Source organism: Penicillium riverlandense, assembly GCF_028828495.1.
Source record: "Penicillium riverlandense strain IBT 135883 chromosome Unknown utg000007l_segment0_segment0, whole genome shotgun sequence".
NCBI classification, from domain to species: Eukaryota; Fungi; Ascomycota; class Eurotiomycetes; order Eurotiales; family Aspergillaceae; genus Penicillium; species Penicillium riverlandense.
The window spans coordinates 1232700-1246135 of NW_026643198.1; the positions used below are offsets into that span (position 1 = coordinate 1232700).

General features: G+C 48.5%; 6 protein-coding genes across 6 annotated transcripts; 3 read left to right on the forward strand and 3 right to left on the reverse strand.

The window, feature by feature from the left end:
- Window positions 1-1815: 1815 nt before the first annotated feature.
- On the forward strand, window positions 1816-2459 carry N7474_008066 (3-hydroxyanthranilate 3,4-dioxygenase; the record flags this gene model as incomplete). The annotated part of the gene is made up of 2 exons (XM_057199476.1): window positions 1816-1847; window positions 1907-2459. The coding sequence occupies 2 exons, from the start codon at window positions 1816-1818 to the stop codon at window positions 2457-2459; spliced, it is 585 nt and encodes a 194-aa protein (XP_057050177.1).
- A 542-nt stretch (window positions 2460-3001) lies between these two features.
- Window positions 3002-4550, reverse strand: N7474_008067 (uncharacterized protein; the record flags this gene model as incomplete). Its single annotated transcript, XM_057199477.1, has 5 exons — window positions 3002-3040; window positions 3097-3881; window positions 3946-4231; window positions 4290-4367; window positions 4434-4550. The coding sequence occupies 5 exons, from the start codon at window positions 4548-4550 to the stop codon at window positions 3002-3004; spliced, it is 1305 nt and encodes a 434-aa protein (XP_057050178.1).
- A 1027-nt stretch (window positions 4551-5577) lies between these two features.
- N7474_008068 (cytochrome P450) lies at window positions 5578-7351 on the reverse strand (the record flags this gene model as incomplete). The annotated part of the gene is made up of 6 exons (XM_057199478.1): window positions 5578-5997; window positions 6074-6406; window positions 6461-6553; window positions 6606-6953; window positions 7006-7100; window positions 7150-7351. 6 exons carry the CDS (start codon window positions 7349-7351, stop codon window positions 5578-5580), a joined length of 1491 nt encoding a protein of 496 aa, XP_057050179.1.
- A 453-nt stretch (window positions 7352-7804) lies between these two features.
- On the reverse strand, window positions 7805-8952 carry N7474_008069 (N-acyl homoserine lactonase family protein; the record flags this gene model as incomplete). Its single annotated transcript, XM_057199479.1, has 7 exons — window positions 7805-7965; window positions 8012-8124; window positions 8187-8299; window positions 8364-8467; window positions 8532-8646; window positions 8706-8845; window positions 8898-8952. 7 exons carry the CDS (start codon window positions 8950-8952, stop codon window positions 7805-7807), a joined length of 801 nt encoding a protein of 266 aa, XP_057050180.1.
- A 486-nt stretch (window positions 8953-9438) lies between these two features.
- N7474_008070 (fumarylacetoacetate hydrolase family protein) lies at window positions 9439-10505 on the forward strand (the record flags this gene model as incomplete). The annotated part of the gene is made up of 4 exons (XM_057199480.1): window positions 9439-9694; window positions 9753-9889; window positions 9952-10152; window positions 10230-10505. 4 exons carry the CDS (start codon window positions 9439-9441, stop codon window positions 10503-10505), a joined length of 870 nt encoding a protein of 289 aa, XP_057050181.1.
- A 1355-nt stretch (window positions 10506-11860) lies between these two features.
- Window positions 11861-12948, forward strand: N7474_008071 (cupin domain-containing protein; the record flags this gene model as incomplete). The annotated part of the gene is made up of 3 exons (XM_057199481.1): window positions 11861-12092; window positions 12161-12476; window positions 12549-12948. The coding sequence occupies 3 exons, from the start codon at window positions 11861-11863 to the stop codon at window positions 12946-12948; spliced, it is 948 nt and encodes a 315-aa protein (XP_057050182.1).
- Between the last annotated feature and the right edge of the window lie 488 nt (window positions 12949-13436).

Genomic DNA, 13436 nt, shown 5'->3' on the forward strand with positions numbered 1-13436 from the left:
ACCATACCGTTATGCTGCGACTGTATGCCTGATCCTTAAGGCTATTACTGCCTCACAACTGCGCATTGATCGCACACATGATGTTGCGGAGGAGCGGGGTAAATGCTTGTATATAAAAGGCCTCGCTGGCACCTGAGTTTCAGGGGCCAGCGATCAGCCTTGGAATCATACTGTGTCGCACCCAAGTCATACAGCGAGCCTCTATTGCCCGAATCCGTAAAACCTCCCTATCAGGTGTATCGTGAGACTACCCTGACAGTCGCAAAGTCCGTCACAATGCCTAGACCAGCGTTGACAAAGTAGAAGACAGGTCTATTTATGCATGTGCCGTAGAAGATGTGCACGTCCCAGGTTTTGTTAATAGGGTTACAGCTGAATATGTTGGCCAGCACGCCTGCGATATTGTACCCCGCTGCAATAAAAATAAGTACCCAGGCAGCAATGTGGAGATTGCTACTCGGGAAAATGCGGATGTAGAAAAACAAAACAGACACCTTGAGAAACCCAGTGCCAGCATTATAGAAGATTGCAGCTGAGAGGTTAAGCTAGGTCATCGTCAGGGTTTTCGTCAAAAACATCAGTATGATGATCATATCATCGCACCTGGAGAAGTGTTGGCGAGTAATTGCTTATGAGGACATCCCACATGTGACGCCCCATCCCAATTTAACCACTATCACCATCAGAAAGCTCCCTAAAAGTAGTACAGATGCTTACTCCTTAGTGTAACAGCACTCAACGCACACGAGATGACCTAGATCGGTCAGTTAGGAATCCAAGGAGATAGGGAAGATTCGTACAAATGCAGCAATCATGAAAACTGCCATATCGATTAGAATACGGCATCCATCCTGGGAAGGAAGTACTCACTATCATCCCGACTTTAAGCGAAACCCACGCGTGATGAACATGCGAGTCCACACGCGGATCGCTATAGAAACAAAGGCAATTGATAGGAATATGCAATTGACGACAATAAACTTCATACCGCAGCTAGTCGGGTTCACGAAGTTGGAGACCACCCCCTCTGGCGGAGGCCTCGCCGGGGTGAGGTCTGAGCTGGACATGATATTAGTAGGGGATGGAGTTATCGATTGCGTCCGTACCAGCGGCCCGACGGCCAGCGCCCACGAGGGAAGCGCATTTATGCCATCCCGCAAAGTCTCCGACGTCGTTCTGAGGAGTGGTAGCTCAAAGAGACAGGGAGGCGGTTTCGGGCGTCGGATCCATTTAAACCATGGTTATAGCAGAAATACTTTGAAACCGTGGAAAGTTTGCCTGCTTAGTTATAGACTTCCGAGCTCCTCAAGTTAACTAGACCTGTGGCACCTAGAGCATCTATCGGAAACTATACCTCACAGAATGAAGGCTATTATAGATGCAGAAGGATGGTACACGAATTATTAAGGTACATAATTCAATGAGGTTGAATTACTGACAGACAAGTCCTGGCGCGGCAGAAAATAGGGGGGGATGGAAACTGATCGAACGCCACTGTATGATCCGCCAGTCCTTAGCCGACCGGGGGGCAATCCTTTCCATATTGAATATATTTTCGAAATCCTGGGACGTTTTACAGTCAAGAGAAACTTGGTTCCGCCCCGGACTGAGAAGGGCGGTTCTCATTGGGACCGGGGTAACGGGTAGATGGTCTGATAAAATCGGCGCAATCAGACTGCGTCTGTGCTGGGGGTTTTCGGCGCAAGCCTCCGACGCCGGTTTTATATGAACGGGCCCCAGAGTTGCAAAATTTCGAGATTTTGACCACGCCCTCGAAGGGACTTACCGAGATTAACACAAGTAACGGCATTGAATATGGTGCCAACAGCTTTCAATATTCCCACGTGGTAAGATGAGCCATGCTCTTATCTATTGAGCACGTAACCGTCATTAACCGTCACTCCAGGCTTGAAGACCACGCCCACCTCCTCCAGCCCCCAGTGAACAACTACTGCGTCTACCACCCCTCCGCCCCTGCAACTCAGGGATATACTGTCATGATCCTGGGCGGGCCCAATAACCGAACTGACTACCATATCAACTCAACACCGGAATTCTTCTACCAATGTAAAGGTTCTATCGTCTTGAAGACTGTTGATACCTCAACCACGCCTCCCACTTTCAGTGATATTCCGATCCACGAGGGATCACTATTCCTTCTTCCTGCTAATACCCCACACTGCCCCGTGCGGTTTGAGAATACCATTGGAATTGTGATGGAGCAGCCGCGTCTTCCCGGGGCTGAAGATGAAATGCGGTGGTATTGCCGAAATTGCAGCGAGTTGGTCTGGAGCAAGAGTTTTATTTGCACCGATCTAGGGACCCAGATAAAAGGGGTCATCGAGGAGTTTCAACAAGACGAGAGGAAAAGGACTTGTGGGAGGTGCGGTACGCGCGCTGAGATTACTTATGCTCTGGGGGAAGTCGTGCAGCCACCGTGCTTACCACAGAAGTCATAGAATTCTCTGATCAAGGACGCCGTCGTTCCTGAATATGGCTAGTTAAATCTCATTGAATGTATGTACACAGGGTTCGAAGAGTCTGAGAATATTTGACGTCCCACTTTTTCATCTATTCTTTAACGCTGTGACGAGCGCTGAGCACAAAATACATTTTCAATATTGTACTCTGCTTGAAGATAGAACAACTGTTCACAGAAAACTTTTATTAAGAAACTTGGTATTTACGGATTGTTGGCCTTCTGGTTATCTATATATTTAGACCTTTAATGGAAGATAACCTACATAATATAAAAATAAAATGAAGCGTGGAAGGAGTCAAAGATAAGCAGTTTTCCCCTAAAAATAGAACGACGAAACTATTGCTCGCAGGTTGTGGCCATATACGATACTGTCGTTGGAACTTTACGCGCAATAAGGTCAAAATATTAAAAACATAACAGGCACTGCAATTTATGGAAAGATATCTTCGCCGAAACCATCTCCATATTGACTTAGACACCGCAATTCACCTATCATAATCAAGACCACCTTTCAGACAGCTATATCGCGGCAGCATGGTTCTCCAGGTATGAAACGGTCTGTCAGCCAGACATGATTAGCACCGACACAGCAATGACTTGGAGGGGAGCCATACCTCAACACGTGCATCGTAACCGAACATCCAAGGCTGGAATTTTGGATCACTCCATTTGTTAGGGTTTCCAGCAGTATCTGCAGCTTTAGACTGCTGCTCCGGCTGCTTCGGTGGTTCGCCCATCTTTTTATCCCGCTCCTGCTGTGCAGGTCCGTCAGGAAGGTGCCACACGCCACCATTATTTCGCGCACCATCCAAAATCAAGTAGCAACGATCAAGGCGAATGTCCTGAAACTGCCTCATCATGTCGGGAATCTGCTCCTGTTCAGAAACATGGTCCAGGCATTCAGCCAGTGTAACCGCGTCCTCTACAGCCATAGCGGCACCCTGAGCCATATATGGGACCATGGCGTGGCTAGAATCCCCAATCAGCACTAGCTTGCCAGACTTAGACACCCAAGTCTCGAGCTTCTCAATCTCCGCATTCTGCCATTTCAGACACTGCGGGACAAGTGCGATGAGTTTGCAGATAACCGGATCCCATGTTTTGTATCTCTCATTCATGTCATCTAGGCTCGCTCGCTCGTTAGGTTGTCCCACAGGCACCGAACCAGGATGACACATGACGAAGTTGTACAAGGCTCCGTTGCGAATGGGATACGCCATGATATGGCCCTCGGGTCCGATCCAGCAATTGGCGGCGGGTCTTTCGATAAGCGCTTTAAGTTCCGGGTCATCCATCATGAGTTCCCCAGGAATTAATGTTCGGTATGCGCAGTTCGGGTCAGGGATGATCTCCACGTCTCGATCCGTGATCACAGCCTTTCGGACCTGGGATTTGATTCCTAGCAGAAGTTATTAGCCCGAATGCAATAAGCCTAAGGTGATGCGAATGCGTGGATAGCGTACCGTCTGCGCCAATGAGCAAATCCGCCCTATACACAGTACCGTCGTTCAGGGTGACTGAAGGAGCCGCTTCATTGACCTCGGAGACGGAGGCATTGACCTTAACTTCAGTGCCTACCTCATAGGCGCGATCCAGAAGCACCTTGTGTAGGTCCCCTCGGTGAATTAGGAAGTAAGGGTAGCCGTATGCTTCCTCCATCTGGGGATACAGCGGGGTCTTAGTGATGTTAGCTCCGTTTTGCCATCTTTTCAGTATAATAGAGTGCGGCCAGGTGGCGAGCTTCGCTATCTGTGTAATGAATGTTAGATATATCTTCTGGGTCTGATCAATGGAGTGTTAGATGTACCAGCTCATAGACACCAAGTTGCTTGAGAAGTCGAACAGAATTCGGTGGGACCTGAATACCTGCTCCAATGTCAGAGAGCTAACCAGAATTTATCAGCTCTTAATCTTGAACAGGGGACCCGCATAGGAAATTGGGGAGACTAACCTGCGGAGCAGCCTCAAGGACGGTCACCTGGTGCCCCTTTTCTCGAAGGGCAATAGCGGCCGCAAGGCCGGCAATGCCCGCGCCAACAATGACAATAGCAAGTTTCTTTCCAGCCATACTGATCTGTTATTGCTAAGGTCTATGAGAAGTTCTTTTGGGGCCGTCGAGCGGTTGGTAAAGGGTATATAAAGTCCCACCCCGGCCGTCTTCTCACCTCGATAGACCCGCCCGATAATGTACCGCTCCATAATGGCCCATAGCCTAGGGTCACCAGGCCAGACATTTGCGGCAAAGGACGGAAGCCCGAGCGGCTCAGTACGAGTGCCTTATTGTAGATGGTGTCTGGCTTGCGTGGGAAAGTGTGTCGGAGGGAAGGTCCGTAGTCGAATTATCCGCCGGATCCTCTCACGGAGCGAGCTTCCGAGGAAGCATTGCTCGTGGGCGCCGTTCCTCAATTCTGAATTCAAGTGACAGTGGGCTTGTCAATCGAGAGGAAATTGGGAAATATCGGCAGTTCTGATGAGACAGGAAATCTCACCGGGTCGAAACAGAACCACTGGAAGGAAAATTGAGTTGATTGATTGACGTAATCGTCATGAGAGCAACCTTAGGCGCTCACACGAGTAACACATAAAAACAACATGCGAAGCTGTTTGAGGACAACTATGTCATATCAGACGGAAGATTCGCTAGCGAGTACACAACATGAGATGAGCTGGCGATTACACAGCTTCCAAAGGAACAGAAAGGAAAACGATTTTCAAAAGCAAAGCATGCAAACAGAACCGGTCGGGAAGGGGACTTCTTTAGTATCGTATTGTTTATTAAAGAATTCCTAAGTTAATAATCTTTGATGAACTTTTCGTTTCTCTAAGGGTTTCTCCCATTTTGATTAGGATTTAACACTACAACGGTGATATCTCGTAGCAAGTACTCGCGTTATATTAGAATCTTAGTCACTCATAAAACAAGCCAAGAATACTGAAAATATGAAAGGATAGAGGTCAAAAACATCTAATCGTGTGTCTAATGGTCTCAAGCAATCAATACAATATCCACCTTTACCGAATAGACGCAATGTCTTCATATCTCCATACTAGATAGCGCAAAAGGCAAGTGCGCTCGATATATCTGATGCTGATATTCACTCCTGGACGCTTTTCAACTTCATAACTAGGGGCTCATCAAAAATAACCCCAAAAATCTCCCTAACCTTCAACTCACCAAATTTCTTCTCCACCAGCTCAAACCGCCTCACAATCGCTGCAATAGTTATGTAAATCTCAGCCGTAGCAAGATTAATCCCGATGCACCCTCGTGAACCTTTCGAAAACGGAGCCCAGCAGTTACCTAACTGCTTGACGGCGTCTAGGTCGTCTAGAAGCCAGCGCTCCGGCTTGTACATATACGGATCGGGGAAGACCGTCTCATTATAGTTCATTAGGTAGGGGCTTGATGAAATGAAGGTGCCGGACGGGATTAAGTGTTTACCGTAAGTAAGGCCGGATTCGGGAGTTACGCGGGGGAGGCGGGACCTGACGGGACTGCTGAAGCGGAGGCCTTCCTGTAAATAATTAGCAGATATTCTATAATCACTCGTTATTGGAGCAAAGGGGTTTGGACTGGGACTGGTGACGCACCTTGACACAGGCGACGAGGTACGGTAGGGACTCGAGGTTGGATAGCTCTGCAGTGTCACTAGGATTTGGGATGGCTCTCTTTAGCTCCGCATGGAGACGGCCGTATACCATAGGACTGGAGAAGATCTCGTTGAACGTCAAAGTGAGCGTTGTCGAGGTTGTGTCTGTCCCGGCAAAGATATCCGCTAGGCCATCGGCGACCAGAAATTCTTTGCTTAGGGGGTAATTCTGCGTAATGGAGGCGGCGTGTTCGGCTTGCAGGAGGGGCTGGAATCCCGAGTCGTGGTTAGTTTTCCCCGTACTATCGTACCTTTCGAGTGCTTTTTGGACGCGCTATGGAAGAGCTATTAGCATATTTAATAGCGTGGTGGTGGATGTTAGACTCACCAGTCTCATGCGCGGGATAGCCTGAAACACCTTAAAAGGTAATAGTGACAATAGAGCAATAGAGGGTTGACGAAGAGAAGGTATCATCATAAACTGGATAGCAATCAGCAAATTTCCTGTTACATCAGAGGAGGAGATCACATACCAAGAAATTGCTAACAGCAAAAGAATCGAACGCATCTAGGATATCATCATGGAATCTAGGAGACAGAACTGCCTGCATTGACTCCCCGTAGGTGAAATTCGTGATAAAGTCGAGTGAAAGACAGCGAGACATCTTTGAGAGGTCAAAGCTGTTGTTAGCCTTGCCATGTTGGCGCAACACGTCTGAGAGCATATCGACTGATTTCCAGATTTCTGGCTCGAACTGTAGAACACTCTTTCTGGAAAATGGCTTGCTGACCAAACGCCGCAGGGTAGAGTGTTCTTTGGGCTCTGAGCTCTGGAATATCCCTGATGGCCCAGTCTTGAATGGGTCGTAGAAGTAAGCAGCCTGTCTCCAACCGTTAGTGAATTTATGTGCACACGAGAGCATTGTATCATACCTTCATATACTTAGGAGCCTGGCAATAAAGGACACTATTGTGAATCTCAATATCGTTAATGCTGACCTCGTTAGGGCCGATGCGGACGATTGGGCCTTTATCTTTAGAATATGAGCGGAATGTGATGTAAGGAGGTAAAAATACCGAGTCTCTTGTGCAGCTTCGAAATAGCCTGCGGTGAGTTTCCAGCCATATCCTGAAACCATAGCCAGATGCTTGAGAGAGCAGCAAGACGCGGCCCTGGGATGTTGCGTAGTGGCGAAAGTAGCAATTGGTAGAGGACGGATACACAGCCTAGGCACAATACCAGTCCTGCTAGGGTGGAAAAATTATTCAGTAAAGTCATGATTGATTTGCTCTGGAGGAGAAATAGGAACCTTCAGCGACTGCTTCAGCGCAAGACATGACTCCTCGCTATTTATTGATTGGCCCAAGAGCTATTGTAACCCCTCTCAACACTACAGGACTTTTTTAAGTTTTTTTTTTCGGAGGCGCTGTCCGCAATCGGGGAACCCACCGCTTCTCCAGGAAACGATGACTCCACAGACTGGGGCCCCACCGTTCCAAGAAACACTGGCCTGAAATAGCTGGTGCAGACTAAGGCATGCTGGGTGTGAAACGGGGAAAACGACTCTTCATTAGCCTTATTCTTATTCTCAGTCAGATGGAGTAAACATTGGTGCCGCTCGACGGCTACCGCTCAGTAAATGGTCGATTGGATATGATTCCTTGAGAAGGTATGTATTTGGTGCTATAGCTTTTACTAGCTAAATATGCATGTCGCAGTAAATTTACCAGTCTAATGGTAGTATTCAGGAGCTTGCTTAAGCGACTTGAACACTTCATAATCATGGCCGAAGACAATCTTAGCGCCCAGTACTACTTCCAATCTTTCGATGTACAGAGTTGACTGGAACCAAGCATTCCGGTCCCGTCCCAGAAGACCTTTCATGGAGTTAACTGTTAATTTCGCGTATTAAAATCAAGTTAGATAGTCACTACTTACCTTGAGGAATCCTCTTAGTGTAGTTCTCCTTCACATGGAACTGGTCACCAGTAAAGACAAAGCACCCGTCATTCTCAAGGTCTACTTGTAGACAGCACAGGCCGGCGGTGTGGCTGTAGATATCATGTTAGCTGGAAACGGAGTTCCAGAGCGGCATATATGATTTTTCTCTTACCCTGGGCAATGATGCATCGTCAGTCCTGGAAATAGCTGGGTAGCCGAGTCGTTGAATGTTTTCCAATTCAAGCGGTGGTCAAGGTATGAGGGCATATATGGACCAGCATCAGCCTACATATATGGTTAGTCGGCTCGCCCGAGCAGAGAATGAGCTTATAGTGGAGATCAGATGAACCTTTGTGAAAAGGCACCGCAAGGCATTATTGAGTTCCAAGTCATGCACATAGATAGGAACATCGGTGCCGAGGAAGTGCATCAAGCCACCAGAATGGTCGGCATCTGGGCTCACCACATTGGTTTATTAATCCTATTGCAAAAATGATTGACGGAGTGGATTGCTTACGAAGATGACCGATGATAACAGCTCTAATATCCTTGATGGAATGACCGGTCATCGCGATCTGCTCATCCAGCCGGTTTTTGGAGGTATATTGTTTGCGTGGAGACACATCGTACATCTGTCCAGAGACGGATCAGTTCCTATCCATCAAAATTAACCAATAACAAGAGTCCTGACCGGGCCCCAGTGTTTCTCCATATCATCGTGACAGCCTGTTTCAAACAGAATCAGACCGGCCGTGGCATGCTCAATAAGGACACCGTAGACGATCATTTCAATCCGCTTGTGGGTTGGATTTGGGTTGCTCGCCGAGCCAGCTGGATATACTAGTTAGAACCACTGGAGAGTTTGAACTATGCTGTGACTCACCGTTCTCGTGGCCCCCCGCAAGTAGGAAGTTGGCGTCGATGTGCAATGTTCCCATATCAATGAGCTACCAGGTCAGATAACCTCCGTAGTTGGCTGCAGTGATGGGGAAAGCCCTACCCACATCTTTGTGCCCACTGGGCATGGCGAGAAAGTTGGTCGAGGCATGATGTTGGTGGCGATGTTATTAGCGTTTGATGTCCTGGTGTGGCGACGAGTGCGTTGAGATATACAGCTAACGAGGAAGAAGACAAGGCTGGGTAGCAAGACGAAGAAAGCTGGGCACTAGAATTTGCCCAGACTTGAGGGAATCACCCCGCCATAGCTGTTAATGTCGGGGCAATATCCCGATGAGGCCCTCAGAGTATCTACAAAAAGTCTGTCCGCACGGACCGCCAGCCTAACCCATCCCGCTCAGAGCCGCAATTTCGGGCCCTCCCACCGAAACCATACAGAGGATGAAGTATATGTTGAAAGAGACTTAGTTCTGCTCTGAGCTCCTACTCTGTAATTCCTTAGTATCAAATTAAAACCGACGTGCAAAATGACTTGGTCTATGTTGATCCGCTTTGCCGACGATGCGAACAAAGTTCGGTTTGGAGAGCCGCAGATCACTGAGGCTAAAGAGCTCTCTAGCTTGCTAGCTGTGAGCGAGCTCTATGCCACTGAATACGTCGGGGACAGTCCGTTTTCTCTGTCCCTAGGCACGCAAAGGTTTCGTGTGAAGGAACTCCTTGGGGTTCTTGCGCCGCGCGACGTTCCTATCATCCGTTGCATTGGCCTCAACTATATGAAACACAGTAAGAGAAGTTTTACCCTACTACCAGTTAAGTGGTCTAATAATACTCCGGCGGAAAGTTAACGAAGGCGGCCGTGCACCTCCTCCCTATCCATCCGTATTCATCAAGCCGTCGGCCTCCATTGCAAGCTTCCAGGAAGATATTCCTATCCCTAAACTTGCACAGGATGACCAATTGGATTATGAAGGCGAACTGGTACTACATTTCTTCTACGTGTCCCTCCATTACACGGACTGATATACTAACAACCCCACCAGTCAATCGTGATTGGCAGGACCGGTAAAGACGTTCCTGAGCGGGACGCCCTGGATTATGTCGCTGGATACGTCTCATCAAATGACGTCTCTGCCAGAAAATGGCAGCGTGACCCTGCTTTTGCTGGAGGCGTTCCGCAGTGGTGTTTCAGCAAGGGCTTTGACAAGTTCGCGGCCCTGGGTCCAATGATTGTGTCGCCAAAGGTAAATTTCCGTCTTCACTGAAACCACTATTCTTATGGTCAATTGGAAATCAATTAGTGACTAACTATCGATTCTAGGTTGTTGGAGCTGCCGACAATCTCCGACTCCAGACATTCGTCAATGGCGAGCAGCGACAGGACTCCAACACCAACGATCTCCTGTTCGGTGTAAAGAAGATCATTAGCTTTTTAAGCCAGGGTACCACCCTGGAAGCAGGCACCGTGATCATGACGGGAACTCCGGCTGGTGTAGCAATGGGCATGAAGGTCCCCAAGTATCTGAAGGACGGGGACGTGGTGGAGGTTGAGATCGAACACTTGGGACGGACTAGGAACGTGATGAGCTTCGAGTGAGCTTTATAGACTGGTAATCCTTAAATAGAGTGCCACGATTGAGATAAGAATCATCGTTATATGGGGGCAATTATCGAAGCAGGGAATTCCGCTCTTAAAGGTGTTTACTTTGATATTTTAAAGCGTAATGTATCAGGATCAACAGGGCAATCTTAACTGCTTTGCTTCATCTACTATGACCTTCGGTATCTAGGGTCGGTTCCTATCGGAGACATGGTCCGGACTCTTTGATGATAGCGCTATATAAGTAAGTTGACCTGCTTCGGTTTTATTGTACACAGAAGAATATTCAATTTTTTCTCACAGACCATATTCAGCGCCAAAATGACCACGAGTGTCCACCGCGGTTCTTGCTTGTGTAATGGTATTATATTTGAGATTAAAGGAGCGCCCAAGTCAGTCTTCGCCTGTTACTGCAAGGACTGCCAGAAGAACGCTGGAGGGCCATACCAAATCGTAAGTTGAGCCTTATTTGCCCTGGACGATCCAGAGTTATCAAAAGCATTGCCTTAAAAAAGAGTCTAGTGCGCGAAGCTTGAATCCTCTCAGATCAAGTTGCTAGCGGTTGAATGTGTAGCCCAGGTCGGCAACTGGGTCATCGAGGAAACAAAGAGCGGGCATAACAAGGTTAAAGCGTTTTGTAGGCGTTGCGGGTGTACGCTCTGGACTATTCCTATGCATCATGAAGGTAGGATAATGGTGGTAAGGACTGCCTTACGTGAGAAAGGGTGAGCTACCTGTTATTGTTGGCTAAGGACCTCAGAATGGTGCCTGTGCACGGTAGTTCTAATGGTTTTGACGCGACAATTCTTACAGGCTCGAGACTTTCAAGCCCGCCGCCGAAATGTTCGTGCAATTTAGACCTTCTTACTTGGAGAGTATTGGAGATACGAAAACTTTCGATACTATGCCGGGGTACTAAGCATGGCGTGTTTCTACCGAATTCATGTCTATCTGATGCACGCTAGGGTTCGGAGTGAAAAGAGGAGGACGCTTAGCTTATTCCGTTTATACTGTATCTTACGAGGAGCGAACCATTTGCAAGCCGTTAGCAGCCTTAGTAGGCACGACCATGGAGTGCATTAGTCTGATGGTGATGGGCAGTGCCGCTCAGATGCTCCGAACTAGAATCGGGACCTGGATGTGAGAGGACCAAAAGTGGGCTACGCCTGCCTCTTGCTGACCGGCGATTCCTAACGAGTGTAGGCCCGAGCAATCAATGGTTCTCGGAACCTCTCTCCGAAGGCAGTACAGAACAACGGAGACCTGTACAGAAAAAGGATATGAGAAACGGTTATAACTAGCTAGGATGTATGAGACCTTCCGAAACCGCATCAAGTCCTGAGAAAAACACGATGTCTACGTCAACTTCAGTCCCAGAAGATTTCCTTGCGGCAGTTGCAGCAAAGCACTCGGCGCCGTTATGGACGGTGCTCAGCAAGATGGTGCCGCCGCATCCTAACCCCAAAGCCTCAGCCGAGGAATGGAAATTCGACGAACTAAAGCCCCTGCTGATGGAAGCCGGCCGTATCGTCGGCGCAGAGGAGGCCGATAGACGCGTTTTGATGCTAGTCAATCCTAGCATGGGTACGTACACCTGCTGTCTTGTTTGTAGGGCATAGTTCCACGGACAAAGCCTGACCTGTTCTGCGCAGAGGCTCCATATACTACAGATACAATCTACGCTGGTCTACAGCTTATTCTTCCCGGGGAGACTGCGCCAGCGCACAGACATGTAGCATTTGCCCTGCGCTTCATAATCGAAGGTGAAGGCGGCTTCACTGCGGTGGAAGGCCGCAAAATCTCCATGTCTCGCGGAGACCTGATCCTCACTCCATCATGGCACTGGCACGACCATGGTAATGAAGGAAACAAGCCTATTATCTGGCTTGACGGGCTCGATTTACCTCTCTTCAGGAACGTCCCGGTCAACTTTGCGGAGAATTATACCGAACCTCGGTACCCTAGCCAGTAAGGAAATAATGCCGCTATCCCAGTGCAGACTAATATTTTCATGATCTAACTGCCATCTTCTCTCTACAGACCTGTTTCAATTAGCTCCCAATCCTTCCCTTGGCATGCCGTCCAGAAAGCTCTGGATTTCGGAACAGGTCCCTACGCTCTCTACCACTATCACCGGATTGAGGGGCGACACCTTTCAGCATCTATCAGCGCCCAAGCCGAGCGAGTGGCCGCAGGGCACACCACAAATGCGACTCGTGATACGTGCTCATTTGTCTATCACATCCACTCAGGCTGTGGCACAACGCGTATTCGAGCCGCGGATGGAGGAGAAAAGGTGATTCAATGGAAGGAAAAGGATACTTTTGCCGTGCCCGCTTGGTCAGAGGTACAGCATACCGCGGTGGATACGAGCTATCTCTTCGCCATTAATGATAGGCCAATGGTGGAGAGTCTTGGTCTACACAGGCAGTCATCATAAGCAGATAGGCACGGTGATTTATCATCATCATCTTGTGAGGTTTATATGCAAATAGTACACCACGAACAAGTTCCTGGTAGATTTCATCGAAATACATAGGTTTGTACAAATTCAAGCCCAGCCTGGCTGGAAATTGATCAGCCCCTCAGCCCCCAGCTCCTGACCCCGCGACGTGACAGTATCATAATCAAAGGCGTTCCAGAAACTAAATGAACTTTGCAGTAGAGAGCCCATGGTCTCTGTAGAAAACCCCCCCAATTCTTCCATCTGGTTCGTGTTTACGTTGCTCGTGGTATCCTGCATTCCAGAATCGGGCGGCACATTCACGGGTCCCCAGGCCTCCACTCCTATCCCGTTTCCCACGCCCACATGATCAAGGCCTGTATCCCTATTCCGTGCTGGAACGAGGGTACTCAGCATCATCTCTTGGTCCTCGCTGTCACCGTTACTGTTGGGAGGGCCTTTCTCGTGAGGTCTGACAGGTTCCT